The following is a 27,756-nucleotide window of genomic DNA, read 5'->3' as shown; positions in this document are numbered from 1 at the left end:
GAGTTCTGCCTTTCATTCTTCTTTCTAGTGCACAAAGAAGATTGAAAGGCAGTGGAAGAAAAACAGAATACATGTGTGTGAATGAGGGGAAGACAGGTGGAAACATGAACATGCAAGGAGCAGAGGCAGTGAAGGTTGATGAGTTAAAATACCTGCGTCCACCCACTATGTGCACATGAGAGGTGGAGAAGAGCGTGCAGGTAGTGGGTGGAGTGGGTGGAGATGAGTGTCAGGGGTGATTTGTAGCAGAAGGATAGGAGCAAGAGTGAAAGGGAAGCTTTACAAGATGGTAGTGAGACCTGCTGTGATGTTTGGGTTGGTGGTGGCGGCACTGACAACTAGACAGGAAGCTGTTAGAGCTGAAAAGAGGAACATCACGAAGGTTCATGGAAGTAGTGAACAAGGACAGACGGAGGGTTGGTGTGACAGGGATGGAGGCAGATGATCTGCGGTGGAGACCTACAAAGGGAACAGCTAAAAGAAGAAGAAAAATCCACCTTAAAAAATAAACATGACCAGATGTTTGGAAGGCTGTCACAAGAAATTGACTTTTTTCTGTAATTATCTCAGTAGATCGACAGACGGATTGGTGCTTGAGAGACTACGGTGCTGATTGTTTGTATATTATGTTGTAGATAGCAACTGATAATTAGCAATAGCTATAAACTTATGTGCTGGACTGGACTATGTTAAACAGCACTGTCCCTTTTAAATACATAAATTCTTCTATTTTGTGCTTTTTTATTTATTGGATCTTTGGTTTATAGCAATCACTTTGGCCAGGTCTCCCTTGTGAAAGAGATTTGAGATTAATGGTACTTCCTGATTAAAAAATCTATTCCATTTTTATTAAAATCATAAAGAGGAACTCTTTTGTCCACTGAGTGTTTCCTCGGTTAATAATATTTCAGCTGTGTGATTATCATATCTGGATGTCAGTAGAGATCCATGGTCACCCTGATTGGTGCCTTACAGAAACCAGGTTTGAACTTTTGGTGACAGTTTTGTAAGGTGCAGAATTAGGCATGTGTTGATTCATTTGGGCATTTGTGTAGCAATTTTCTGGTCTATCTGTATTTATAACTGTAGGTGGAAACAATGGGAACAAAGGCGCAGGGAAGGTTCAAATCCAGGACAGCTGCACCGCTTTCTTCTAAATTCACGTGTGCAGTCTGAGCACTGAGCTGAATAATTTCCATTTAATAAATCAGTTAATTAATTTGTGACCACCATGACTGTTCAAGCTTTGAGTTAAACACAGTTTACTTTGTGTTTCTCACTCATAAAAATAAAAAACTCTGTAAACTGTCCTGATATGTTTTCAGCACGTTCCTGTGATGGCTGTGAAGACTGGGGCTGGAGTGGAGCTTTGTTGAATTACTGTTTGAATCAGTCAGTAAAACGAGTTCAGGGATTAACGCTGTAACAGTAATAAACCGACTCTGGAGTCTGGAATCGCTCGTGTTCAAACACTCGTGACGCAGTCGTAAATTTTTACAGCTTCAATTTCCACAACATTGTTTTATCAACAAGCTCTCAAGTGGGAAATCTGGCTCGGTTTCAGTTACGCTCACTGACGGTAAAAGACTTCGTGTCTTCTTTATGAGATGTTCCACTGAGACCTGAAAAGAAGAGAGGAGGGGAGGAGGACAGCAAGTGAACAGGGAGACGAGAAGGAAGGAAGGAGGGAGGGAGGAGGGGGACGCCCGAGCATTTACAGCAATCAGAGTGAGAGAGAGATAAAGAGGGAGCGAGGAAGTGAAAACTGAACTCAGTTTGATTTTAGTCAGTTTAGTCTGGACTGAGCAGAAGGAACTAATCTTCTTCTTCTTCTTCGTTGACTTTGGAAGGATTTATTTTAAGAGGAAGTGACAGACAAAGACAGAAAAACTCAAACAGGTGAGATTTTTAAACTTCTTTTCATATTTCATACATTTATACAGACGTAAATTTGAATTGTGAGCCAGCAGTGCATTCTGACGAGTTCACACCTCTGATCTGTCTTTAATTTTTTTATGCCTTATTGACACCAGCTGACTGTTCTGTCCTTCAAACACGTCTCTGTTATGTCTGTGGTTTAGGAGTAAAGTGAGAGTTCACTGAGCCCAGTCTGATCTGAGGTGGCCCAAACAAGTAAAACCAGATAAAGTGTCAAGAAGTACATTCTCAAACAATAAAGTTCAATACGTGGTGTGTGTAGTTGTCTGCGTTTATAACTCCAGTGTTTTCCCTGCGGTTTGAAATTTTGTGTGATCTTGTGAATTTCATGAGCCCAGGCAACTAACCACTCATACTAGATTGCATCCTGTCATCTCAACAGGAATAAATTAAGTTGTTGAATTTCATACAGATACTACATGATTTAATTAGGTTCACCATAAACATTAAATTATTTTGTACAAATTAAAAGTTCCATTTTTGTAAATGTAAAAACCACCAATTTCCTTTTTTGAGTGCAGCAGACTTTAGTCAGCTCCTTACTCCAGTATCCAGATAGGTGAGTTATTAAAAAAATGTAATGCTGTAAAGTTGCTGTAAAACATTTTACCATGGTAGTCTATGGGGCTTTACTCACTGCTGAAGTCAGCCTCAAGAGGACATCAGAAGAACTGGAATTTGCAACTTCACAGGCTTCATTTTCCAGTCCTGGAGGTTGCTCCTTGGAGATTACCTCTGCAAGCCCTGTGAATTATCTCAATGTAGAAATATCTAGCCAAATATTAACATCTTATAGGATTAATATCTTTAAATATACAACTAAAATCCTCAAAAGTGGCCTTTACTAACCAATCACCTGTCACGTTCATTCTACCCTCTCCACAGACCAAAAACAGCAGATTCATCTGAGGACCACGATCACTTTCACGTCCCCTTTCAGCCCAGCTTCACAAAGAGAAACAAAGATTCTGGAGTCCCAGAATTCAGGACTTTTGAACAAGTTTCTGAATCTGAGCAGCCAAACAGGGATCTTCTGGAATCAGTTTTGAAGCTACAGAAAGTTTTAGAAACACTACTACCTCCAGATTTTTCTCTAAATTTGGGAAGTGGTTTAGAAGTAGCAGTCCATAAGAATTTTTGGAGTCGCAGTAGCAGATTCGGTGAAGGGTTCCAGGATGGGACACAGAATTTCCTCCATGCCCTTTGGGTTCATCCTGCTGCTGATTGTCTGGTGTTTGTCATTTATTGATCCAGCTGTCTGCCAACATAACCCCACATCAGAGCCATCTTTCTCAAATCTGGTGATGTCTGATCTGCCAGGCTTCCACAGCACTGACCAACCTCTAGACCCAGGCTCGCATCATTTGCAAAATAATGAGAAGAAGAGTGGTCACGGAAAGCAACACTTCCAAAAGCTGAAGCAACACAAAGAACAACAACCGTCCACCAATACATCTACGGTGGTTAGGTGCTCAGTCAATGTGAAAATGAAAGCAACCTTCAGGTACATCAATGTCGTGCTTTCCTGTTTGATCTTTATTGTGGGAATCATTGGCAACGCCACCCTGCTGAGGATTATCTCCCAAAACAAAAGCATGAGGAATGGACCCAACGCTCTCATAGCCAGCCTCGCCCTCGGGGACCTGATATACATCACAATAGTCATGCCGATCCATGTCTATAAGGTACCGGACTTAAGTTTATATGTATTAATCCTTTTAACACCTCAATAGCTTTCATAATCTACTGACTTGAAAATCCCAAAAGGTAGCATTTAAGAAACATGTGACCTTTAATAGGTTTTTACCTGAAGTCCTGAAGAAAATTTAAGTGCAAGAAGCTCAAAAGAGTAGAAGAGTTAAAAGGCTCTGATCAGATGGTGGGAGAGGTCAACTGTTGGAACGAGGTCTCAGTGGATCTGGGATATCAGCGGGAGTCTGACCTCACAAAGCTTTTAAAATTAGTTCAAAGATTTACTGGAAGCCAAAGAATCTTTTTCTGAAAAGTTGCCAGTTTAGCATGTGGCTAAAATAACATCAAAGCCTAACTCTAAGAGTACATTTGACAATATCAGGAGGTTTAATATTTATGACCTGTGTAGCACTAACATGGACAATATGATGGGGAACAAAACCACTTCCTAGCTGAGTGTCTCTATCAGGAAGTTGAGTGTCGTACTGATAACAACCCAAAAATATCCTGCTGATTGTGATTGCTCACACACTGTTTTAAAGCTCTCTCGGTTTGTCCGTGTGTGTGTGTGTGTGTGTGTGTGTGCAGCCCTTGGCGATGAGGTGGCCCTTTGCCGAGAATGACTTTGGGCTGTTCCTCTGCAAGCTGGTTCCCTTTGTGCAGAAAGCTTCAGCCGGCATCACCGTCCTCAGCCTGTGTGCTCTGAGTGTGGACAGGTAATACAAATTTTACTATGCTGATGATCTTCTTGGTGCATTCTCAATCATCCAGGAAAGTAAATCTCCAAAAGTTGATTCTGTTCATCTGGACGTAGCGTTTTGTGGGAGAAACGTTTCGTCACTCATCCAAGTGACTTCTTCAGTCTCAGCTGACTGCAGGTTTCCAATCTTATAAACAATACATTACAATAACTAATCATTATTATTACATTATTATAAACAATACATTTGCATAATGACTGAAACCAGCCCACTGAAGGAACACTGGGCTGATGGTCGTATCCAGATATGCCCTTTATCAAAAATATCTACATGTCTAAAAAAACAGACTCTGTCATCAGCCTCTAGTCGTAGTCTTAAACCTCAAATAGTGGCGCTTGTTGTTTTAAAAAGGCTACTGTTTGTCAAAGCTGCTGTAGTCTAAAGAGACCAGCATGGCCTTGTGATGCTTGTATGCAGAGCTGGAGTAAATTCAAAATCCACATTTTGAATGATGATTTCATTCATTGAGGGAAAAAAATCCAAACCTACCTACCTAGTAAAAAAACCACACAAAAAACCCTATTAATCGTCCACCCTTGTTAAATCACAAATTAACTGTGATTATCCAAATATTTTGGAAAGCTCAGTTTAATTTTTACCAGTCACACCCAGGTCTGATTACTGCCAGACCAGCTGAATTAAGAAATCACTTAAATAGAACCTGTCTGATAAAGTCAAGCAGGCAAAAAGATATCAAAAGACAGCACATCATGCTATAGTCTAAAGAGACAGCTGAGAAACAAAGTCAGTGACATCTGTCAATCTGAAAAGGGTTAAAAAGTGATTTCTAAGGGTTTTTGGACTCAACTGGACCACACTGAAGGCAATTATCCACAAACAGAGAAAACTTGGAACATTGATGACTCGTCGAGGAGGTTACAAAATAGTCCAGAACAACATCCAAAGAACTGCAGGCCTCACATGCCTCAGTTAAGGTCAAAGTTTATGATTCAACAATAAAGAAACTGGGCAAAAATGGCATCCATTGGAGAGTCCAGCAGAAAACCCCTGCTGACCAAAAACAACAAAAAGCCTTCTACATTCTAATGATCACCAAAACCTTTGGGAAAATATTCTGTGACCTGACGAGGCGAAATCTTTTGGAAGGTTTGAGTTACATCTGGCATAAAACTAACTTCACAACTTGCCATAATAGATGGAAACATGAATTCTGCTTTCTACCAGAAAATACTGAATACTAGGAGACAAGTAAACTTGGGTTAAGTGCACCTCAAAAAATAAATAAAAAGAAGAAGAAGGAGAGGTTTTTTGGGGTGGTTTAGTCAAAGTCTGGAGTTAGATTAGATTGAGATGTGTTGACATGACCTTAAACCTTCATGTGACCAAATTAAACCAATTCTAGAAAGAACAGTGGGCCAGAGTTCCTGTACAGTGATTAGAAAGACTCATTGCCAGTTATCTAGCTAATTTTGTTGCCAACAGAGGCCCAACCAGTTATGACGTTTAGGAGGGCTGGGTAGGTTTGGATTACTTTCATCCTTATTAAATTAAATCATCATTTAAAAGCTGAATTTTGCATTTGCTCTGGTATCTTTGTCAAACATTAAAATTGGTTTGATGATGTGAGACATGTAAGTGTGAGAAATATGCAAAAAACTAAGAAATCAGGAGGTTTATCTACTTTCTAAGTGTGAAAATATGAAAAGGAAACAAGATCTGCATCAGATTAGATTTAAATCTGTCATTGTGCTAAAACTATGTGTGAAACTAACATTTATGGAATGAATATTTTTCATGAACATTAACAGAAGACGTATTTTTCAAACTGTTCCATCTTACTTCCAGGTACCGAGCTGTGGCATCCTGGTCACGGGTGCAGGGCACGGGTCTCCCCACGGTAACAGCGGTGGAGATTATGGTGATCTGGGTGCTGTCGGTGGTGCTGGCTGTGCCGGATGCTGTCACCTTCACTATGGTCCCTTCCACATACAACAACCATAGCTTCAATGTCTGCATGTTGTCACACAGGAACACACCCTTCCTGAAAGTGAGTCTGCACTCTGAGAACTTGCGTATGTGGGCGTGTGTGTGTTTATGGGAACATCTGATAAATATTTAACCCTCAAAACTGACTAGTGGCTGCTACAACAGTTTCTTCACATCCTCCACAGCTCTCACGTGTCTCTTAATAGTATTTTCACCTGTAAGGAAGCTTTTTTAAGTGGTATGTCAAATAGAAAATTGAAGGTAAAACAATAAGAGAATGAGAGAATGAGCTGGTAGGGAGTGGTAAAGATTTATCAATTCTTAGCTATCCCAGTCTGCATGGTCTCCATGGACGGGAAATAAGTGGCCACTTTCGTCCATTTCCATGGACTCGTGGTTTTTACGTCTCTGGGCGAGGCCTCTTTAACTCAGACGTTTAGGACAACATTTCCTGTTTATGTCTCCAGGTCATGAGTAGCACAAACAAACAGCACAGGCACTTGAATCTGAACCTGGGTCAGCTGACCTGCTATCAGGTGTTGTGTTTGCATCGGTGTTGTGTTTGCATATTAAAACTGAATCTTTGACGTAACAAAGCAGCTGGGTTCAAGTACAAGCTACCAGCTCCAAACACAGATCACAATCATGGTCATAAACAAAAAGCAAAGTTTAGAAAGACGAACATGTTCACATGGGCTTATTAAAGGATAGTGTGGGTTTATTTTAACCCAGTTCATCTCCCATTAGTGTGGCTGTGGGCTTGGTCCACTCTAATGTTGCACTCTCCTACATGGAAAAGTTTTGATTCATGATGGTAATGCCAGCTTCCTGCAGCATTCAAGGAACATGGACTAATTAATGAGTCATTTCCAACATGTTTTGGATCAGACACAGAAGGGAGCTGAAATCAAATCACCAGCATATTTATCCACACACACTAATTGGATTTATCAGCCAGCTGGTGTTTGTTGTGCTCCTCCTTTTCCTGAATCTCTGGAAAACAAGTGCAAAGTTAGTATAACCAACAGAAAACCAAACACACCCTCGCAAACTGTCAGTCTATTTAATTTCCCATCTCTTCCTCCAACATGTCAATGCACCATGTCAGTGATTGCTGTTTCAACCCCTCCACCTACACCAACATCCAGCTGCCAATTACAGTATGCTGCAGATTTTCAGGAGCCTATCACAGTAGACTTAGGGTGAGAGGTGGTGTACACCTGGACAGGAGGCCAGAACATCATGGTGCCAACACAGAGAGATAGACAACTGTTCACACTCATATGCATACCTACAGCCAATTTGGAATCATCAGTTAACCTACCAAGCACATCTATGTACAGTCAGGAGAGATTTACGCAAGGAGGGGGGGTTAAATTGCTGACATAAAGGTCCCAGCTGAACTCAAATCCAGGATCAATTTTATATAGTATACAGAACCGCAAACAATACCCTTTATAATGTAAGATAAAAAGCCTCAGAGCCGACACATGCCCCCTTGAGGCTCATATGGAGGCCCAAAAGGACAACAGCTATGGGGCCCACGTGTTTTCTTTGGACAAGCCCATAGTGGGTATGTCTATAGAAAACCCAAAGGGGCTAAACTGCTGTCGACTCTGTGTATGTGCACTCATTTGAGGATCACGGGAGATAAACGTGGGTTTGTCCTGCCCACACTGCTGCAGTCTGTGGATTTTACAGACTGTGTGGAGAGTGAAACTGAGGATCCAGATGCAGATGTGTGGAGGCAGTTAGAATTAAACAGAAAAACCCCCCACCTTTATTGGCAATATTTATTTTGAAAGTCTATGTTATCTTAGTGTGTTCAGTTTACGTTTCCCTGTCTCGTCAGTTCTGATTTGTCCCAGCTGTGTTTCCCTCCTGTTGTCCATTCCCTGATTGCTCCCTCCATGTATTTAAGCCCTGTGTTTCTGTATGTCATGGTCGCGATCTTCTTCCCCCCGTTGTAAATAGTTTGGCGCCTTGTGTGTGATGTAAATAAATATTGTGTTTTGCTTTAAAGAAATTAGTTGTTGATACTTTCGTTTTGGGATGATTTTGGCGGAAACCCGTATTAGTTTTTTCTCGTGTGTTTTTACCTTATTTTTATTTTCCTTATTTTTGTTTTTCTACGTTGCACCCCGGTTGCCTAGGCCGGGGTGTAACATGTGGGGGCTCGTCCAATCGCTGAGGGGTCCGAGGACCGCTTCGGCCGTCCGCCGTCGCTGGAGGGTCCGAGGGCCGGTCCGAGGGACCGCCTCAGCCTTCGTCGTCTGCTGGAGGGTCCGTGGGGCCGCTCCAGCCTTCATCCGCCTTCGCTGGAGGGTCCGTGGGACCGCTCCAGCCTTCGTCTGCCTTCGCTGGAGGATCCGAGGGACCGCTTCAGCCTTCGTCCGCCTTCGCTGGAGGGTCCGAGGCACCGCTCCAGCCTTCGTCCGCCTTCGCTGGAGGGTCCGAGGCACCGCTCCAGCCTTCGTCTGCCTTCGCTGGAGGGTCCGAGGCACCGCTTCAGCCTTCGTCCGCCTTCGCTGGGGGGTCCGAGGCACCGCTCCAGCCTTCGTCCGCCTTCGCTGGGGGGTCCGAGGCACCGCTTCAGCCTTCGTCCGCCTTCGCTGGAGGGTCCGAGGCACCGCTCCAGCCTTCGTCTGCCTTCGCTGGAGGGTCCGGGGCACCGCTTCAGTCTTCGTTTGTCTTCGCTGGAGGGTCCGAGGCACCGCTCCAGCCTTCGTCGTCTGCTGGGGGGTCCGTGGGACCGCTCCAGCCTCCACCAGCCTTCATCCGCTTTTGATCAAAACATTTCACTTGGGGTTAAATGTTTGATTTTTGGGTAAGGGGGTGTTACGACTGTGACCGTAATTGTGTGTGGATTTGAGTGTCTAGGTGCTCCTCCGGGGTATGTTACGATTTGGCGTTGGTATTGTATTGTTTTTGTGTGACTGTTATGTGTTTCCTACTTTATTTTGAAAGTCTATGTTATCTTAGTGTGTTCAGTTTACGTTTCCCTGTCTCGTCAGTTCTGATTTGTCCCAGCTGTGTTTCCCTCCTGTTGTCCATTCCCTGATTGCTCCCTCCATGTATTTAAGCCCTGTGTTTCTGTATGTCATGGTCGCGATCTTCTTCCCCCCGTTGTAAATAGTTTGGCGCCTTGTGTGTGATGTAAATAAATATTGTGTTTTGCTTTAAAGAAATTAGTTGTTGATACTTTCGTTTTGGGATGATTTTGGCGGAAACCCGTATTAGTTTTTTCTCGTGTGTTTTTACCTTATTTTTATTTTCCTTTTGTTTTTCTACGTTGCACCCCGGTTGCCTAGGCCGGGGTGTAACACCCCCACCTTTATTGGCAAATAAATATTATGCAAAATCCATAAACAAAGAAAGAAAAAGGACACATAACTATCAAAATAAAGCAGGAAGTGAAATCTAAATAGCAGCATGCAGAAACAAATTAACGTAATACTAGGAAACTAACAGGAGAGGATGGAACAAATACACCGAGGGTAACTAAACTGTAATACAACCAGAAACTAAGAATGAGACTAAACACTCTAAAGAAAACACATGAAGAAAATTTAAACAAAAAGCAAACTCAGAAACAAGCAGAATACTTAAATAAACAAAACTTGAAAGCCCCCAAACTCAAAAACACTGGGTCAGTGACCCCGGACGAGGCCATGCAGGGGCTCATTTACCCACAGCTACCCATGGTGGGCCAACACGGGCACGTTTATGGGGAACAACCAGACAGTTGCCTGTGAGGAGGGTTTTATGACGGGTAACCATCTACTGAGAGAAAAAACGAGAGCACAGAGAGATGGGTATAAAACACCTGCAGGATGCTATGTAGTAAAGCTGTTTCAGGTCTGTGCTGCATGTGTCAGCTATTGGCTCTAGAGCACTGTGATGTGAACCAACAGATTCTAGAAAGTTTTTACATCCAGAAAAAATCTGTGAATTCACAGGCTAGCATTGAAATATGGTCACTCGTGTCTCCAAAAACAAGACGATGGTGGCCAGGATGTTAAAGCTGAAGTTTCCAAAACCAACATTACTATGTCCATCCTTTATGTACAGTCTGTGGGTGTAATGTGGTTGTCTCTGTGTTTTTCAGCACTACATCGAAGCCAAGGACTGGTGGTTTTTTGGTTTCTACTTCTGCATCCCTCTGGCCTGCTCAGCCATTTTCTACAGCCTCATGACCTGCGAGATGATCCAACACGAGAAAGAAAGTCTGAAGATCTCGCTGACCGAGCACCTCAAGCAGGTGATCACCAACACTGAAAAAAAAGGCTGTTTATCTTTAACACACAAACAAGCTTCTTATGCAAAGTCCTCTCTGCAGCGGAGAGAAGTCGCTAAGGTCGTGTTCTGCCTGGTGTTGATCTTCGCCTTGTGCTGGTTTCCTCTCCATCTGGGTCGCCTGCTGAAGAAGATCATCTATGATCGAGACCTCAGTGAGCAGCGATGTGAACTCCTGAAGTAGGCCAACCATCATGCACTGCTGGGAAAACAAAGCTTTTTCTGTTTGTTTTTTTCTGGCTGTTTACACGTGTCTACATTTTCTAGTTTCCTGCTGGTCCTCGACTACATCGGCATCAACATGGCCACCATCAACTCCTGCATCAATCCCATAATCCTCTTCTTTGTGTCCAAGAAGTTCAAAAACTGCTTCAAGGTAAACACTGAACATGGCTGCGCTGTGTGAGAGCGAGTTTTTAATCTAGACTGCCAAGAATCTGCTTGTTTCTGTGCCAGCGTAGCATCGCAGCAAGGTCACGGGGTCAAAGGGCGTGAGATAGATATAACAGAGAAACAGAAACTTATCAGATGCTCCCAGAATGGAATTATCTAGAGGACAGAATGAGAGGGGAGATGTATAAACATGGAAAGGTCGTGACCTATGATAGGAGACTTATGGGAAGTTAGTTCTGTAGGGTTAAAGAGGCACTCCACCGAATTAGCACATAAAGGGGTGTGAGTGAGGTCATGTTAACAATCCATTAAATTTTAGCTCACATCCACCAACACCTTCAAGGTCAACTCAACGAATTAATGGTTGAATTAAAGCCTTAACTTAAGAACTATGATCCCTACATGTGTGGTGTGTATGCAACACATACAGGAGAAAATACCCTATAAAGACTTAAAATATCATGCCACATTTGACCACTGACCTCCTCTTCAAGGTCAATAGATTGATCTGAAGGTCAAGCTGATGATAATGCTATATCAGGATACTAAAGGTGCTGAGGTGGTTCTCTGCTCTTTCAACAATGTGTCTCCTGTGAGTCGCTGAAAGAGGTACGCCTTTAACCTGACTCCCCTCTGTCTGTCTGTCTGTCTCTCTGCAGTCCTGTCTGTGCTGCTGGTGTTACTCTGGCTCTCTCTCTAACAGCATGCTGCCTCTCCACCACGGGACGAGCCTGCAGTACAAACACACTGACCACTGAGCGAGCAGGACACTCGCCTGCATCTGCAGCTCTGAGCACTGAACCAGCAGCCACACAGAGACACTGACTGTGTGTGAAATACAGCACAGAGTACACCAGCGCTTTCATGTGTAGTCTTTACCTTTATTAGTGCATTTATTCAATTCTGTATTATATTATGTGTATTATATGTGATATAGTTATACTATGTGTCAGACCTTATAGCTGCAGTGTAGTGACGTTTAAATGTTTAGTGACAAGTTCGAGTTCCTTCGAAAAAAAGAAAAGAAAAGGTTTTCCTCAAACCCTGAGCTCCGAATTCAACCTCATCCAACATCTTTGGGATGAATTGGAAAGCCAAATGAGCCGGACCTCATCACCCACGGTCTGTGTTGGGCCTCTTGTGGCTAAACAAAGTATTACATTAATTATGATAACGTAAATAATGTGTTTTTGTGCCCTTTAACTTTTACTGCAGATAAGCTGTTAAATGACAGCAAATCTTTGTTTTTACTAAAGAAAAGAAAATTAACAAAATCTTATTTTATCAGATCAATTTGAAATAGCAATATTTTTTCATGATTGAAAAACCATCTAAAACAAGAGAGAATTTCTTGTTTTATTTTCATACTTGATAAAAAAATAAATAAATCTTGTTTTGATATTTTTTTCTGTAGATTTTGAAGTGTGTCCACAAAAACAGTGCATTGTCTCTGAATTAACAGAAACGTTTCATTTTTCTAGATCTTAGATGTGTCTGAGTTGCACGCAGCCATTTTTTCTTTTTTCTTTTATGCATCCTATTTATTGTTGTTTAAATATGTAAAATAATATTCAGTTAGTGCAAACAGAAACAATTGTGATGTCAAATGGTACAATAGCGTCCTCTAGAGGCTGAAATTTTGCATCACATCGCACAAAATCAAACGTCACACGTGATGGTAAATGCAAACGTCAGGGTCTTTCTGCTTTCGCAGCTGAAGCTGAAATTTAAATGAAGTGAAATATAAAACCTGTGTGTGCTGTGGAGCAGCGATCAGACCAACAATCTGACTTCCACCAAAGTCTCTAAACATGTCAGCACATGGACTGAAGTTACTGGTGTTGAACTATTCATCTGTTTTATATCTATACTTACTGTGACTTGTTTAATAAGTATTACACGTGTTTGTTAATAAAAGTATATTCTCCACATGCTCATGAAGCTCTGCTTTGGTTTTTATATGTGTGTGTGAGTGCTAAATGTCTGATTTTTTTCCAGTGCACTGCAGTTAAGAGCTTCTGTAAATGCACTCAGTCCTTTGGTTCCCAGATAGGGCTTTCAGAGGGACACGCATCATGCTGTCAGCTCTGTGAGGCAATTTTATTTTACATATTTCAGATTATATATTGAAATTTTACAAAAATATTTAATCTGACTCTCATACATTTTCTTTGTCTCATAACTTTATTATTTTCAGATACTTTTATTATTTTACTCTGCTACTTTGTAACCTAGTTTTTAATTTCATAATATGTCTCATAGTTTGAATTAGTTGATTCATCATTCTGACTTTTAATCTCATAATTGTAATTTAGCATTTTGATTTTTTTTCTGCATTATTACTAATAATGTTTACAATATTGTTTAAGTCTAAAAATATTTTAAGAAATATTTTTTTATTGGCGTCAACGAGCTTCCATACATACGAAAAACATGTCCTTGAGCAGAGGTAATTTAATTTGAAAGTTCACGCCCTGTTTGTGGCGCTTTTCCGCTGACCACGTGACTGACGGACAGCGGGGAGCTGGGTGAGGTCCCAGCCTATGACGTGGGCGCGTAAACACGGGAAAGGGCGAACACGGACATCGGTGTGTGTGGTCGATCGATCCGGATCAGTCCGGTGGTCTGACAGTGATCTGGGGTCTACTGAAAACATCAAAGGGGATCAGCTGGGCTTCATTTTGCAGCGTGTGGTTGGGCGGAGGAAGGATGCGTTGCCTGGTAACAGAGAACGGAGTGAGGATGAAAGCAGGCCAACCGTCGCTCTGAGTGAACGTCTTCCGCCGTAACGGTCCACATTTTCTTCTTTTAACAGTTCGGTTTAAATCTATTGTATCGAACCAGCAGCTTTTTAACTGATCAGCGGATAAAGGTGGTGATGCCTGAAGAATACACCGTGTACTGACCTCATTACACGCTGGGCATTTAAGATTTTTACGACATTTTAAAGCTGTAATACGCCTTTAAGAGGCTACATGAGGGATGCTTTAACCCCAACGGTCATTTTAACACGTTTAAGGCTAATATACCTAATTAATATGGATGGATACAGTGGTGGTTCCTAAAGCCCTTAAGATATTAAACTTATGTGTTTTTTGGTATAATAGGGATCACATAGTGCACTGTTTACCAAAATATTACCCACAGATTTCAGTTTATTTGAGTTTTAGTGCTATAAATCAGTCTAACTTCAAGAGTAGGACCCATAAATAATTACTTTTTACTTATTTAAACATAAGCTAGATTTTTTAAAATGTATTCTATCAGTTCTAATTTGGCAAAATCCAAACTTTGTATGCAGTTAGTGGAGATTTTAAGTCCAAGGTTGCGTTTTACAAAGTTTTATTGATATTTTATTGGCTTTTACTGACAGAATAAATAAATATAAGGCAGTTTTCTCCGCTCAACACTAGTGTCATACTTTAGTTTGTTTATGGGCTAATTAACAGGTGTTTTAAATACTAAAAACTCCAATTTGAAAGATTGTGTGGAGGGTTTTTCACAGAGATATTCTCCAGAAATGTCTGTTTATCTGGTTGGAATCAGTGCCAGCTTGCAGAGTGTTAAGTTGTTAAGTAAGCACAAGTCAAATTACACATCCTTTTGTCATTATTAATCCAGACAAATGCCATCATAAAGTAAATCTGTGCTCTTTTTGTGCAGTTTGCTAAGATTTTTATGCAATCATTTGCTCAAAATTGTGATTTTCAGGTCAAATAAAGAGTGTGTAATGAAATGAACGGGTTAATTACACATGCTGCAGCAATTTTAATTGTCCGCCTTAACAACCTGCCTGTGGTCTGTGGTTTAGGATGTGTGCCTGTAGTCTGCGTTGAGGGTGAAGCTGCCGTCATGCCGTGTACATGTGCAGAGTGGAGGAGGTGGATCCGCCCGCTGGTTCTGGTGCTTTATGCCCTCCTGCTGGTCGCTGTGCTGCCGCTCTGCATCTGGGAGCTGCAGAAGGACAAAGTACTGACACCTCCACCTGTGCTCATCTGTGGACCAAACATAGTCGCATGATCTCGTAGCCCCCTGTTCATGCTGTAATAAGCAGACTGTATATAAAAGATGGACTCATCTTTAGTAGTTTATCTGTTTTTTATCTTTAATGTATAAAAAGGGTGGAGTTTTATTTATGCAGTGTTCTCACTGCACAAAAAAACACAACAGTCCTGCAGTGACTAACTGTGATGTTGCAGGAAGGATGTTGGATACACTTTAAAGCCTGCGGTCTGTGTCTGTGTGCAGGTCGGCACTCACAGTAAAGCCTGGTTCATCGCTGGCGTCTTTGTGTTTCTGACCATCCCGATCTCGCTGTGGGGGATCCTGCAGCACATGGTGCACTACACACAGCCTGAGCTGCAGAAGCCCATCATCAGGTAAACACACACACACACACATGCACTTCAGTTCTGTCTTCAAACACTCTAAATATCTCCACAGATACACTGAAGCAGGTCTGACAGAGTCTGACTTTAGGACTGTTGTATTTGACGTCAGCAACGAGGCGTCAGGTGTAAAAATGAAATAAGCTGCAGATTTCAAGCTGGATGCTGAAGTTGAAGGAAAAAGCAGAAAGTGGGTATTTTGTGCCTAAAAGCCTACTCTTGTTGGTAGCTATTAAATTTAATCTAATTTGAAAAGTCTAAAATTAGCTTCAGCAGTGAAGCTCTGAGGATGTTTTCCTCCATCTGTTATGCTGGGAACACTTCAGAAAGGCCAATGTGAGCAGCAGGGATGATTACAGCAAGATAAACCTGCCTCAGCATTTGATTTTTAATTAAAACAAACTTGGAACATTTATGAGTCTACCTTTCAAAATAAAAGTCTAAATCCAAATGTATCAGTAGATGTGAAATTGTTAGAATTACTTACTCCACACTATATTAAGATTTTTTTAGTCAAACAGGAGTTTGAAAAAAAATGATAAGAACAACTCTGAGCAGAGCTGCTGGTCTCCAGAGCTTGCAGTGGTTGGACTATGTGGCATAACTTACACAGACTGCATATAAACGTTGGATGTAGCCACTTTGACTTCACCCACTATTTTTTAATCTCTTGTTCTGAAGCGTTAACTTTAGCATTATGGTTGTTGCCATGTTGTTTTTGGGACTATAAGTGGCTGTGTGATGTTTAGTGGAGTGCTAACTTATGAGCTAAAGTTAGCTTGCTCTGTCTCTTTTCAACAGGATACTGTGGATGGTGCCGATCTACAGTTTGGACAGTGTGAGTCATTGTTACACACAAACGAACACAGACATCCAGCGACACAGACCCTTCAGTATTTTCTTCCTTTGCCGTGTTTATAACTCTTTTACACTTAATGAAATTCATCAAATTCTTTCCCTCATGTGACCTTTATGATTTCTGCTTGTTGAACGTCTTTCAGTGGCTGGCCCTGCGATATCCCAACCTGGCCATCTACGTGGACACGTGCAGGGAGTGCTACGAGGCCTACGTCATTTACAACTTCCTGGTTTTCCTGCTGAACTTCCTGAGTAACCAGTACCCCAGCCTGGTGCTCATGCTGGAGGTCCAGCAGCAGCAGCCACATCTGCCCCCGCTGTGCTGCTGCCCACCATGGCCCATGGGAGAGTAAGAAGAAGGGAGGTCACAGAGAGGGAGTTCAAAGTGTGTGATGAATGGATGCATGTTAAGTTTTTTCTCTCTCTGTCAGGGTGCTGCTGTTCAGGTGTAAGCTGGGAGTCCTGCAGTACACTGTGGTCAGACCAGTTACCACAGTGATAGCGCTGTGAGTTTTGTGCTATAACTGTAATGTTTTATAGCCTAATGTTTGTAACTGTAGCAGTAATACTTGATGTTGATTCCAGCTATTGGCTGTAGTCTTTCTGTTAGCTGTTGAAATATATCTATTTTTTCCAACATGATTAGTAATGCAGGATGAAACCTCTCCTTGTGTTTAGTGTGATAATTCAATCACTGCTAACCTACTTAGAGCAGCCGTGGCCCATTTTATCACCTAAAACTCTCCTGTGGTCCAAACAGACCTTTACTCAGAGCTGTGCTCATCACATGAGCCTAACAGAAAGTATTTTCTTTACTGCGTTTTCACTGATCTTCTGCTTGTTAAGGCTGTACAGAATCCTGCTGTTAGCAACCATGACATTTTTATTCAAACCTCATTCAACAGTTTTGATTTATAAGTGAAACAAAATGTTTTCATTATATATTATTTTATAAACATCACTGTCTTGATATTTTTACTTGAACTAGAAAATAATGTTCAAAATCAGTAATATTTAAAAAAAAAAACAGAATGAAAATCACCTCTGACTTGACTGAAAATGAAAATAAAAGCCGTTTTTTCTACTGTAAAAATTTACAGTAACTTGTTTTTCCCACGTATGTATTCACAGCGATATCCACATGGAACAGTAGAGTACTGTACACCATTTTCTTTATTTTTCTACCTCAGTTTGGGAAAGTGTAGATGTTTTCATATGTTTTGTAATCTGAGAGCAAACTGAAAAAACAGTGAAGTTTGTGACCTGCTAAAGTGACTGATTGCTTTTGTGTGCAGCATCTGTCAGCTCTGTGGGGTTTATGATGAAGCAAACTTCAGCTTCAGAAACGCCTGGTCCTACCTGGTCATAATCAACAACATATCACAGCTGGTAAAGACTCAGCGTCATCATCACAGAGCAGCAGTTTCGCATTCCCAGTGTGTCAAATACACCTGTTTCTGGTTGTTAGCACACCTGGTTACATCTGGATTATTGTGGGGTTTTTTGTATTTGAACATCTGGTATGAGACTGCATTACATCAGAGCATGTAGTACAAACATTAGCCCCCAGCCCGAAACTTACCTGAACCCTGTTTAACCTTTACACAGTTTTTTTTAAGCCAGTATCCTTCAGAAAAAGTGAAAACTGATCGCTGAGGCTTTTTTTTTAGGTTATCTCAGTTAATACTAAATTTAAAATCTATGATTTCTGTGAACAAGAGATCAAGTAAAATTCCAAAATTATATTTTTGTTTCTTTCTCTGCAGTTTGCCATGTATTGTCTGGTGTTGCTCTATCGAGCTCTCAGGGAGGAGCTGATGCCCATCAGGCCTGTGGGGAAGTTCCTCTGTGTCAAACTGGTCGTGTTCGTCTCCTTCTGGTAAGAATGGGAGTGTGATTGTAATAGCTTTGGGTTTTGAGCCGTTTCATTTTTCCCTTTAAACAGATGCAGTGCTGATACATTCATTTTGTCTCCAGGCAGGCGGTTTTAATAGCACTGCTGGTGAAGGTTGGTGTGATCTCTGACAAACACACCTGGGACTGGGACAGCGTGGAGGCCGTGGCTACTGGTCTGCAGGTACAGATCATACTGCTGCATCAGTCAGCTGACCTTTGATTTATTTGTCTTCATGTTTAGATAACAGGTGAGATTTCCTGGACTTTTAGCAGAGATTAAAATTTAGCAACGTTCAGCTTTCTGTACAGATTAGAAGACAAATGAACTAAAAACAGTAAAAGCGATGAAAATAAATGCCACAGTGTTCAGATAAAGCATGAAAACTGAGTAGCAGAATAAAAAGAGGACTTTAATGACACTTGCTGATGGGTGCTGCAGAAAAACTGGCAAGAAACCAACAATAGCCCAAACATCAAGGAGTTGAACTAAAAATGCAAAAAATGAAGTATCACACCAAAAACAGAAGCAAAGTCACAAAATAATATGGAGAATTAGGTGAAATGAAGTACTGTAAACATCATTAGTGTGATATTAGGATCACACTCAGCAGCAGTGCAGTGTTTCCTAAGGCACTTTGTGAAAACAGTAAGGTACACTGAAAACTTTGAGGGTCCAGGAAGAAGAAGAAGAAGACTGAGCAGCAGGGAGGGATTTAAACAGGTACATCCTCAAAATATGACAGAAAAGCTGCCTGATATCAGACAGAACTCTGACTCTCACATCTGGAATCAAACCAACACAAAAGATGATGGAAAAGTAAACCATTCAGTACAAATTTGTATATATTTTTGGTCTTTCTGCATGAATTGATGGAACAGCTAAAATGAAACAGGATGAAACATCAGAAAAACTGACTTCCTAAGGTGAAATGACTGCAAGAGGCACACAAAAACACAAGGCACAAAATAAGGAAATCAATTTTTTTTTAAAAACAGTTAAACACATTTTACGCTGCTGTTTCTATTCTGAAAGATAACTGAGTTTTTACTCATATAGGACTTCATCATCTGCATAGAGATGTTTCTGGCTGCCATCGCTCACCACTATACCTTCACCTACAAGCCCTATGTACAGGTAACCTTATCTATCTATCTATCTATCTATCTATCTATCTATCTATCTATCTATCTATCTATCTATCTATCTATCTATCTATCTATCTATCTATCTATCTATCTATCTATCTATCTATCTATCTGTCTGTCTGTCTGTCTGTCTATCTGTCTATCTGTTTCTGTCCATCAGGAAGCAGAGGAGGGGTCGTGTTTTGACAGCTTTTTGGCCATGTGGGATTTCTCTGATATCAGAGCTGATGTCAGTGAGCAGGTCCGCCATGTTGGTGAGTGTCTGACTCAGAAATCATCACAGTATGTGGAAATGACACTGAAGCAGTTTGTTGAGGAACACATCAGTGATTGGAAATGGGGCTAAACTGCTTTTGGTGCTACTGTTCTCTCTGTTTTAGATGTTCTTACAGTTTTTCTCAGTTGCTTTGGTGCGTTTCTCAGAACACCATTAACATTTGCACAGCAGTTAGTGCATTTCCCAAAACAATTAGTGCAAACTGCAAAACCTAGTGGATAGCCTGCAAAAGCACGTCACATGCACAGAATTGATTATCCATACCTCAAAAGCAAGTATCCATGTCAATGAAACTGTCAGTGCCATCAAAATGAAAAGTCTTGACACCATCTTTATGAACAAGATAGTCAAATGGCATTGTCATGTTTCCACTATGACAGTTTATAATTTCAGTGTTTCCCATTGCAAAAACAATTGGTGACACCTGAAAATGCTGACGACAGCACTATGGCCTACCTGTACAGCCATCTGAAATGTGCATTTAAGTCACTGTAGATGTTATGGGAGTCTTGGGAGTAACTGAGACACTGAATACGTACGTTTCACATTTCCATTGTGTAGAAGTGTTTGTAATCCTACAGAATTGTGCAAAAGAAAAATATGCTACAGTCACTTGTGCACTGTAGAATACATGTAAACATAAAATCACCCATTTGGTAGAGCTGTGCACTAATGTGAACAATAAACAGCACATGTAACAGTACAGTAAATCATTCTGGCACATCCAGACGTTCCTGTCTGTCTGGCCACATATTTTCATCTACATCACAACAGATGTTATCCCTCGCAATGCAGCGAGGAAAGTATCTCCTGGAGTGGCGAATCCATCCTCTGCAGGGCCCTGCTGTGATGTCATCACATGCTGCATTCATGGCTGCTAGCAGGGCCATTTGCTCATGTGGATGCCGGTCATAAACTTTCCACCTCCAGGCAGAGAAAAACTCCTCTATTGGATTAAGGAATGGGGACTATGGAGGGAGATATTCAACCAGAATTCTGTCATGTGCTGCAAACCACTCTCTGACCTGATGGGAGTGGTGAAAACGGACATTATCCCAGACAACAACATACTTGCTGAGTTGGCCTCCACCTCTCTCATTCTCAGGGACTAGGTCCCTGTAAAGAGTGTCTAAAAATGTCAGGAGATGTTGGGTATTGTATGGACCAAGAAGGGGGACATGGGTGAGGACGCCGTTGTCTGAGATGGCTGCACACATGGTAATATTCCCTCCGCGCTGACCAGGGACTTCAGTGGTTGCCCTCTGTCCGATGCGATTTCTTCCACGCCTTCTGCCTTTGGCCAGATTGAAATCTGCCTCATCAACATATATGAATGTGTGCAGTGTTTCCCTGGCTTCCAGCTCTAGTACACGCTTTAGAGAGAGACAGAAATGCAATGTCACAATATGCCTGTGTACAGTAACAAACAGTAATGCATGCATTTGGTAAAACACATTGTAGAGTATGTGCTGTGGAATTGCAAGTGTACTGCATGAAACTACGAAGTACTGTAAAACAGTTTGCAGTGCAGAACATAGAAGACCAGCTTTACCTGCACATACTGGTGACGGATCTCCTTCACCCTGTCACTGTTTCGTTCAAATGGCACTTTATACAATTGCTTCATGTGGATTTCATTTTTCTTGAGTACTCTGTCAATTGTTGAAATTGAAACAGATTCAATATGGCCAAATACCGTGTAATTCTCTATGACAGCGCTTTGTATGTCTCTCAGCTTTATTGCATTGTTTGCAATGACCATTGCACAAATGGCTTCTTCTTGCTGTGGGGTAAAAAGGGGCCCTCTTCCGCCTCCGCGAGGTTGTCTTACAATCCTATGTGGTGCAGAGTGAACTTTTTGTGAAATTGCAAATACAGTACAGTAACATGTGATGTGTCTGAGATGGCACAGTACAGTACAGTGTATTACTGTTTGCATACCTGTTTTCCCTACGGAATGTTTGAATGATTGAACTGACAGTAGTTCTTCCAATATTGGGTTGCACCCTTCGACCAGCCTCTTCCATGGTGAGGCCGTGATTGACAACATGGTCCACAATTGTAGCCCTTATTTCATTAGGAATCCGCCTATATCTGCCTCTTCTCCCTCTTCCCCTTCCCCTTCCCCTTCCTCCCCGCATCCTCACCCCTCTTCCATGGTGCTGATCTTCCATTTTGTGTCACAGAAGTGTAGATGGTACACACTAGCTCCTGCGCAGTTTATATATGCTTGCCAATTGGGGATTCACAGGATTCATCCATAATTGACAGTGAACAAGTTGTTTGTCATTGGTTACAACTAAACTTTCACACGCCTCCTCATGAGTGACAGCTGTAATTCACCCGAGATCAATTGTTCAATTTCGGAGACATTTCCAGGAAAAATGATACAGAAAGGTATAGGATTTGCTTGACAGATGGCCAATATTTGGCATGTGATAACTAGTTCAACAATTTTGTGTGTGATGACTCAAGCAATGGATGTATGACTATTAGTTTTATTGGGAACGACTATTCAGCATCCATAGGTATGATTACTTTTGACTGACATGACATAAGCAAATGGAAATGTCAGAAAGCAGCAGGGAAATGTATGGAAGCAACTGATTCATGTCCAAAATCATTTGCAGTTTGTTCAGAGAGAGGAGAAATTGCTACTATGATGTGCACAAATGACTGAGTGTTGTGGAGGTTGAACTAATAGTTATGAGAATTTCAATTCTGATCTGAGAAACGCACCAAAGCGACTGAGAAAAACTGTAATTTTGAGTGTAGAAAAAGGGAAAAAAGACACTGCAGCTGTTACATGTTTGTTTCCTCCCTCCCCGCTCAGGTCGGACGTTCCTGGGTCGTCCCAACAAGATGTATTTCGGTGCTGCGGCTCGACCCGAGCACACTGAGCACACCGGCCTCCTCGCAGCCACCTCGCAGGACCCCATCGCCGTGGCAGCCACGTCGATGCCCACCTCCCCTTCGTCAAGTGGGCGCTATCAGGGGCTCGGCCACACCACGGCACCCCACTCTATCTCCGCTCCTGCTGGGTTCACGTCCTCGTCTTGGGATGAAGACAGCGAAGGTTCTCCTCCACAGGCGGGTGGAGCCCAATAACAACAGGGACGTACAGCAAAGAGGAGAGAAAGAGACTCTCAGTTTCTGTATTCAAATCTAAAACAAACTATAAACATGAACTCTTCTGATCTTTCTGCACTTACGTTTAAAAAAAAAAAGGAAGCCAAGCATACAAGCATACTGTAACGTTAAAGCCATGTTTGTTGGAAATCTTTGGTATTTAAAAATAACTACTCAGATTTCAATGTCTGAATATGTATTTTGATGTCAAATGATGTAATTTTGATAAATGTATCTGTCGCGTGTGAAGGAAAAGGATTGGAGAGTTTTCAGCAGGTTATTCAAGCTAGCTTTGACTATTTCTTCTAACTTATTATACATAAATAAACAGACTGTGCTATGAGCAATCACAAGTGTAGTCCTGTACCTCTGATAACTCAAAAACATCCCTTAACTATCTGAAGAACAAACATCAGCATAGTAATATGTCTGTGAAGGTTCTCAGTCATCCAGGTCATCGTAGTCAAAGGAGCTTGCTAAGAAAATCATCTGGACTTCTTTAAGTTGCTTGAAGACATTTCACCTCTCATCGGAGAAGCTTCTTCAGTTCTAAGGTCAAATGGTGGAGAGTCCCAGATTTAAACCTAGTGGGAGTATCCCCCCGCAGAGGGACAAAAGGACCCCCCGATGATCCTCTAATCGGCTGAGCCAAGGTGTGAAACTGGGTGTGGGTCCCAATCAGCCAGCGTTTCGGGTGAGCTCTTTGTGAAACCTGGCCCCACCTTATCATGCGAATTCCTGAGGTCAGATGTCCCAGGATATGAGTGGGCGTTAAGGCGTCTGGGGAGGGAACTCAAAACTGGATTATAGATGCTATCTATAATCCAGTTTTGAGTTCCCTATTATAGATTCTATCTCCTCCAGAAGCAGCTGAAAGGTGCTTCCACAAACGGTGACAGTCTCCCAGCATAATGTGTAGTGCCCAGACTAGAGTTGGTCCTTAATGTCTCGTATGCGCAGTGATTCTACCACGGGGTCTTGTTGTAGTTGGCATGCCCAGAAACCAATGAAGGCGAGGCGTCCTTTTTAGATCCGCCGGAGTTAAAGGTCCATATGACAAGATGAAGCTACAATCCCCAACCGACAAAGGGGAATTAGCTCAAATGGGAGAGCGCTCGCTTCGCATGCGAGAGGTAGCGGGATCGATACCCGCATTCTCCAGTGACCATTTGCACATCCCCGAGATGCCCACCAGCAGGTTCTGCATCCAATCCATTGGTTTTGTCTCATTATGTCTATGACTTTACTCATTATACTCACTTTTCAAGGCTTTGTGTCATCACTTCAGGGAAGCATTCAAAGGAAAAGGAAGGAAAAGAAAAAGTAATGTTGTCGTGTAAATAAGAATGCTAGGGGTGCTAGACCAATGGCAAAGGAAAAGCCTTATAGTGAGTTCAAGGTGAGCCTTGACACTAAGCATGGAGAAAGGGACTTGTACCAATTGGTATGGCAGAGAGATGAAGCTGGAAAGGATGGACAGCAGTTTAAAGTCATTAAGGGTGGAAATGGTAATGTGCTAACAAGGGAAGGAGTACTTTGAAGGGAAGATGTGGGTGGAGACCAAATAAAGGGGTGATTTGTGACACCAGGATAGCAGCAGGTGTGAAAGGCAAGCTTTACAGGACGGTGGTGAGAACTGCTCTGATGTATTGTTTTATGACTGTGGCACGGAGGAAAAGACGAGAGGCCGAGATGGAGTTGTCAGAGTTGAAGATGGTAAGTTTTTTTATGTTGGGAGTGTCCAGGATGGAAAAAGATTAGAACTGACTATGTCAGAGGGACAGCTGGGGTTGAGCGGTTTGGAGACAAAGTTAGACCGGTAAGGCTGCGGTGGTTTGGAAATGTGCAGAGGAGGAAAATAAGATATACTGGGAAAAGGGTGTAAAATATGGAGCTGCTAGGCAGGAGGAAAAGAAAAATACAGAAGAGAAAGTTCATGGATCTAGTTGAGGAGGACATGAAGAGGGTTGCTGTGACAGAGGAGAATGCTAGGGGCAGGGTGAGATGGAGGCAGATGATCCACTCTGGCAACCCCCAAGAAGAACAGGCTCAAAGAAGAAGCCAGCATCACTCCAGGCTTCTACCAAAGTGTTACGCAGCCCCTCGTGGGGGATCTGGAGTAGATTTCCCTGCGTCGATACACTAGCGCTCAGCTCGCATTTTGTCCATCCAGACTACATGGTCACAGAATAAATTCCCAATTCTGCTGGCAAAGAAACTGCAGCAATGAGATGAGGTGGCCGAGAGGTTAAGGCGATGGACTGCTAATCCATTGTGCTCTGCACGCGTGGGTTCGAATCCCATCCTCGTCGAGTCCTCTTTCTACTTATCTTAATGCATGTTGTGAGATTGGCTGCCAAAGTAGGCATGATGCAATGCCTCAGCTCTTCTTTGGCTCAGTACTCCCTATAGTTCACCATGTGGTCTTGTTGCACAGGTCACGTTAAAGAGAATGGTCTGCTAATACAATGGCCAAAAGATACTTTGTTTCCAGAATAGTCAGTACTCCAAACGAACGCATGTGGCTTCCTTTGGCAAATGTTTATTTGCACGTCTCCTCTGAGTACCTTTCAGGTACTGTCAGGTTAACGCTGGCTTTAAACCTCATCAGTGTTTGTCCATCTGAGGTGATTGTCTCCCCTCTTACCTTCACAATACTGGCCCATGGCAGCCAAGAGTCACGCAGCAATGCCCCCAGTCCAGTCTGACATCTCTTTTTCTCCAGAAGCAGCTGAAAGGTGCTTCCACAAACGGTGACAGTCTCCCAGCATAATGTGTAGTGCCCAGACTAGAGTTGGTCCTTAATGTCTCGTATGCGCAGTGATTCTACCACGGGGTCTTGTTGTAGTTGGCATGCCCAGAAACCCATGAAGGCGAGGCGTCCTTTTTAGATCTCCCGGAGTTAAAGGTCCATATGACAAGATGAAGCTACAATCCCCAACCGACAAAGGGGAATTAGCTCAAATGGGAGAGCGCTCGCTTCGCATGCGAGAGGTAGCGGGATCGATACCCGCATTCTCCAGTGACCATTTGCACATCCCCGAGATGCCCACCAGCAAATTCTGCATCCAATCCATTGGTTTTGTCTCATTATGTCTATGACTTTACTCATTATTCTCACTTTTCAAGGCTTTGTGTCATCACTTCAGGGAAGCATTCAAAGGAAAAGAAAAAGTAATGTTGTCGTGTAAATAAGAATAGAATAGAATAGAATAGAATTCAACTTTATTGTCATTGCACATGCACAGGTACAGGGCAACGAAATGCAGTTTGCATCCATCCAGAAGTGCTTTAGTGATATAGATATATTACAATATATATTAGCAATAATATAGATATGTGAGTATATTACAGAAATGGGTCTATTATGGAATGTTATAATGTACACGGTATGAAGTATGTTGTGAATATTCTATAACTATAAGTATGTACAGGCTGTAGTGAGTACAAGCTATGTACAGGATATGAACAGGATATAAATATGAAAAACTATACAGAATATGAAATAAATAACTTTACAGAATCTGGGATATACAGCTATACAGAAATGGGAACTATGCAAGTTGTAAACAGTTGTAGGATTAAAGATTATCGAATGTACAGAATGATTATTTACACAGAGCTATACAGTAGTGCAGTTAAGATAAGTGAGGGTGTAGATAGTTTCTACAGAGGCTATATAAAGTGCTGGTGGTTGTGAGTGGTGGTTCACTCCATGTTATTATTGTGTGTTTGAGGGTACAGTTGTCCATTGTGGGTGTGTGTATGTTCAGTCCATGAGTTTAACGTGGGTCAGATGTCAGGAGGCAGAGTTCAGGAGTCTGACAGCTGTGGGGAAGAAGCTGTTCCGGTACCTGGTGGTCTTAGTCCGGAGGCTCCTGTGGCGCCTCCCAGAGGGCAGGAGGGTGAAGAGTCCATGTGATGGGTGACTGGGGTCTTTGATGATTTTCCCAGCCCTTTTCAGACACCGCTTCCTGTAGATGTCTTTTATGGCAGGAAGTGGTGCTCCGGCGATGCGCTGGGCAGTTTTCACGACCCTCTGCAACACCTTCCGGTCCGAGGCAGAGCAGTTCCCGTACCAGACTGTTATACAGTTGATCAGGATGCTCTCGATGGTGCAGCGATAGAAGTTCACCAGGATGTCTGAGGACAGGTGGTTCTTCCTCAGAGTCCTCAAGAAGAAGAGGCGCTGGTGAGCCTTCTTGACCAGCTTGGAGCAGTTGGTCGACCAGGTGAGATCCTCGGAGATGTGGACTCCCAGGAACTTGAAGCTGCTCACACGCTCCACAGCCGTCCCCTTAATGTGGATGGGTGGATGTGGATCAGCATTCCTCCTGTAGTCCACGATGAGCTCCTTGGTCTTCTCGGTGTTAAGCAGCATGTTGTTTCTGTCGCACCACTCAGCCAGACGATCCACCTCCTCCCTGTAGGCGGCCTCATCGTTGTCACTGATGAGGCCAATCACCGTGGTGTCATCTGCAAACTTAATGATGGTGTTGGAACCATCAGCAGGTCTGCAGTCGTGGGTGAAGAGGGAGTAGAGGAAAGGGCTCATCACACAGCCTTGTGGTACACCGGTGTTCATTGTGATGGTAGATGAGCAGCGGTTATCCAGCCGGACATGTTGGGGGCGGTTGGTCAGGAAGTCCAGTAACCATTTGCAGATGAGGGAACTGATGCCCAGGTCTGTCAGTTTCCTGATGAGTTGTGAGGGGTGGATTGTATTGAATGCTGAACTGAAGTCTATAAACAGCATTCTGGCGTAGGTGTTGTTGTTGTCCAGGTGTGAGAGGACAGAGTGCATTGCGATGGAGACTGCATCCTCTGTGCTCCTGTTCCGGCGGTATGCGAATTGGTGGGGGTCCAGGGTGGGGGGAGACAGGATTTGAAGTGTGCTAGGACCAGCTGCTCTAAGCACTTAGTGATGATGGGGTGAGTGCTACTGGGCGGTAATCATTGAGGCAAGATGGGTTGGAGTTTTTGGGTATCGGGACGATGGAGGTGGATTTGAAGCAGGCCGGTACCACAGCGTGGG

At 42.5% G+C, this 27,756-nt stretch overlaps 2 protein-coding genes and 3 non-coding genes across 9 annotated transcripts; all 5 read left to right on the top strand.

Moving 5' to 3' along the window:
• The first annotated feature begins 1,748 nt into the window (after positions 1-1,748).
• Positions 1,749-12,949, top strand: LOC113017201 (endothelin receptor type B-like). The gene is made up of 8 exons (XM_026160359.1): positions 1,749-1,899; positions 2,824-3,623; positions 4,219-4,346; positions 6,198-6,399; positions 10,447-10,599; positions 10,678-10,814; positions 10,902-11,010; positions 11,687-12,949. The coding sequence occupies exons 2-8, from the start codon at positions 3,114-3,116 to the stop codon at positions 11,783-11,785; spliced, it is 1,338 nt and encodes a 445-aa protein (XP_026016144.1). The 5' UTR covers positions 1,749-1,899; positions 2,824-3,113; the 3' UTR covers positions 11,786-12,949.
• Positions 12,950-13,505: 556 nt separating this feature from the next.
• Positions 13,506-23,074, top strand: LOC113017261 (transmembrane protein 184C-like). 5 transcript variants are annotated; one of them, XM_026160431.1, is made up of 12 exons: positions 13,506-13,812; positions 14,839-14,996; positions 15,276-15,406; positions 16,217-16,253; positions 16,417-16,622; positions 16,705-16,779; positions 17,569-17,662; positions 18,040-18,152; positions 18,251-18,350; positions 19,227-19,304; positions 19,476-19,569; positions 22,426-23,074. In XM_026160431.1, the coding sequence occupies exons 2-12, from the start codon at positions 14,880-14,882 to the stop codon at positions 22,698-22,700; spliced, it is 1,320 nt and encodes a 439-aa protein (XP_026016216.1). In that variant the 5' UTR covers positions 13,506-13,812; positions 14,839-14,879; the 3' UTR covers positions 22,701-23,074. The 5 variants fall into 5 exon arrangements, with proteins under 5 accessions (XP_026016216.1, XP_026016218.1, XP_026016217.1 ...); XM_026160433.1 differs by having other exon boundaries at positions 13,506-13,818; XM_026160432.1 differs by having other exon boundaries at positions 13,506-13,841.
• Positions 23,075-23,809: 735 nt separating this feature from the next.
• On the top strand, positions 23,810-23,882 carry trnaa-cgc (transfer RNA alanine (anticodon CGC)). Its single transcript has one exon. It is a non-coding gene; the product is annotated as a tRNA-Ala (tRNA).
• A 1,069-nt stretch (positions 23,883-24,951) lies between these two features.
• trnas-gcu (transfer RNA serine (anticodon GCU)) lies at positions 24,952-25,033 on the top strand. The gene has a single exon. It is a non-coding gene; the product is annotated as a tRNA-Ser (tRNA).
• A 637-nt stretch (positions 25,034-25,670) lies between these two features.
• trnaa-cgc (transfer RNA alanine (anticodon CGC)) lies at positions 25,671-25,743 on the top strand. Its single transcript has one exon. It is a non-coding gene; the product is annotated as a tRNA-Ala (tRNA).
• The last annotated feature ends 2,013 nt before the right edge of the window (positions 25,744-27,756 follow it).

Source organism: Astatotilapia calliptera, unplaced genomic scaffold (genome assembly GCF_900246225.1).
Source record: "Astatotilapia calliptera unplaced genomic scaffold, fAstCal1.2 U_scaffold_1, whole genome shotgun sequence".
NCBI lineage: Eukaryota > Metazoa > Chordata > Actinopteri > Cichliformes > Cichlidae > Astatotilapia > Astatotilapia calliptera.
This window is presented reverse-complemented; position numbering and strand designations above follow the sequence as displayed.

Excerpts from the sequence above, each read along its gene's own strand:
- LOC113017201 (XM_026160359.1), top strand. The coding sequence starts at position 3,114 with ATGGGACACAGAATTTCCTCCATGCCCTTTGGGTTCATCCTGCTGCTG. Across the intron at positions 4,347-6,197 it reads TGTGCTCTGAGTGTGGACAG|GTACCGAGCTGTGGCATCCT; the intron begins GTAATACAAATT and ends TCTTACTTCCAG. Across the intron at positions 6,400-10,446 it reads GGAACACACCCTTCCTGAAA|CACTACATCGAAGCCAAGGA; the intron begins GTGAGTCTGCAC and ends TGTGTTTTTCAG.
- LOC113017261 (XM_026160429.1), top strand. The coding sequence starts at position 14,763 with ATGAACGGGTTAATTACACATGCTGCAGCAATTTTAATTGTCCGCCTT. Across the intron at positions 15,407-16,216 it reads CTGCAGAAGCCCATCATCAG|GATACTGTGGATGGTGCCGA; the intron begins GTAAACACACAC and ends TCTTTTCAACAG. Across the intron at positions 18,351-19,226 it reads CCGTGGCTACTGGTCTGCAG|GACTTCATCATCTGCATAGA; the intron begins GTACAGATCATA and ends TTACTCATATAG.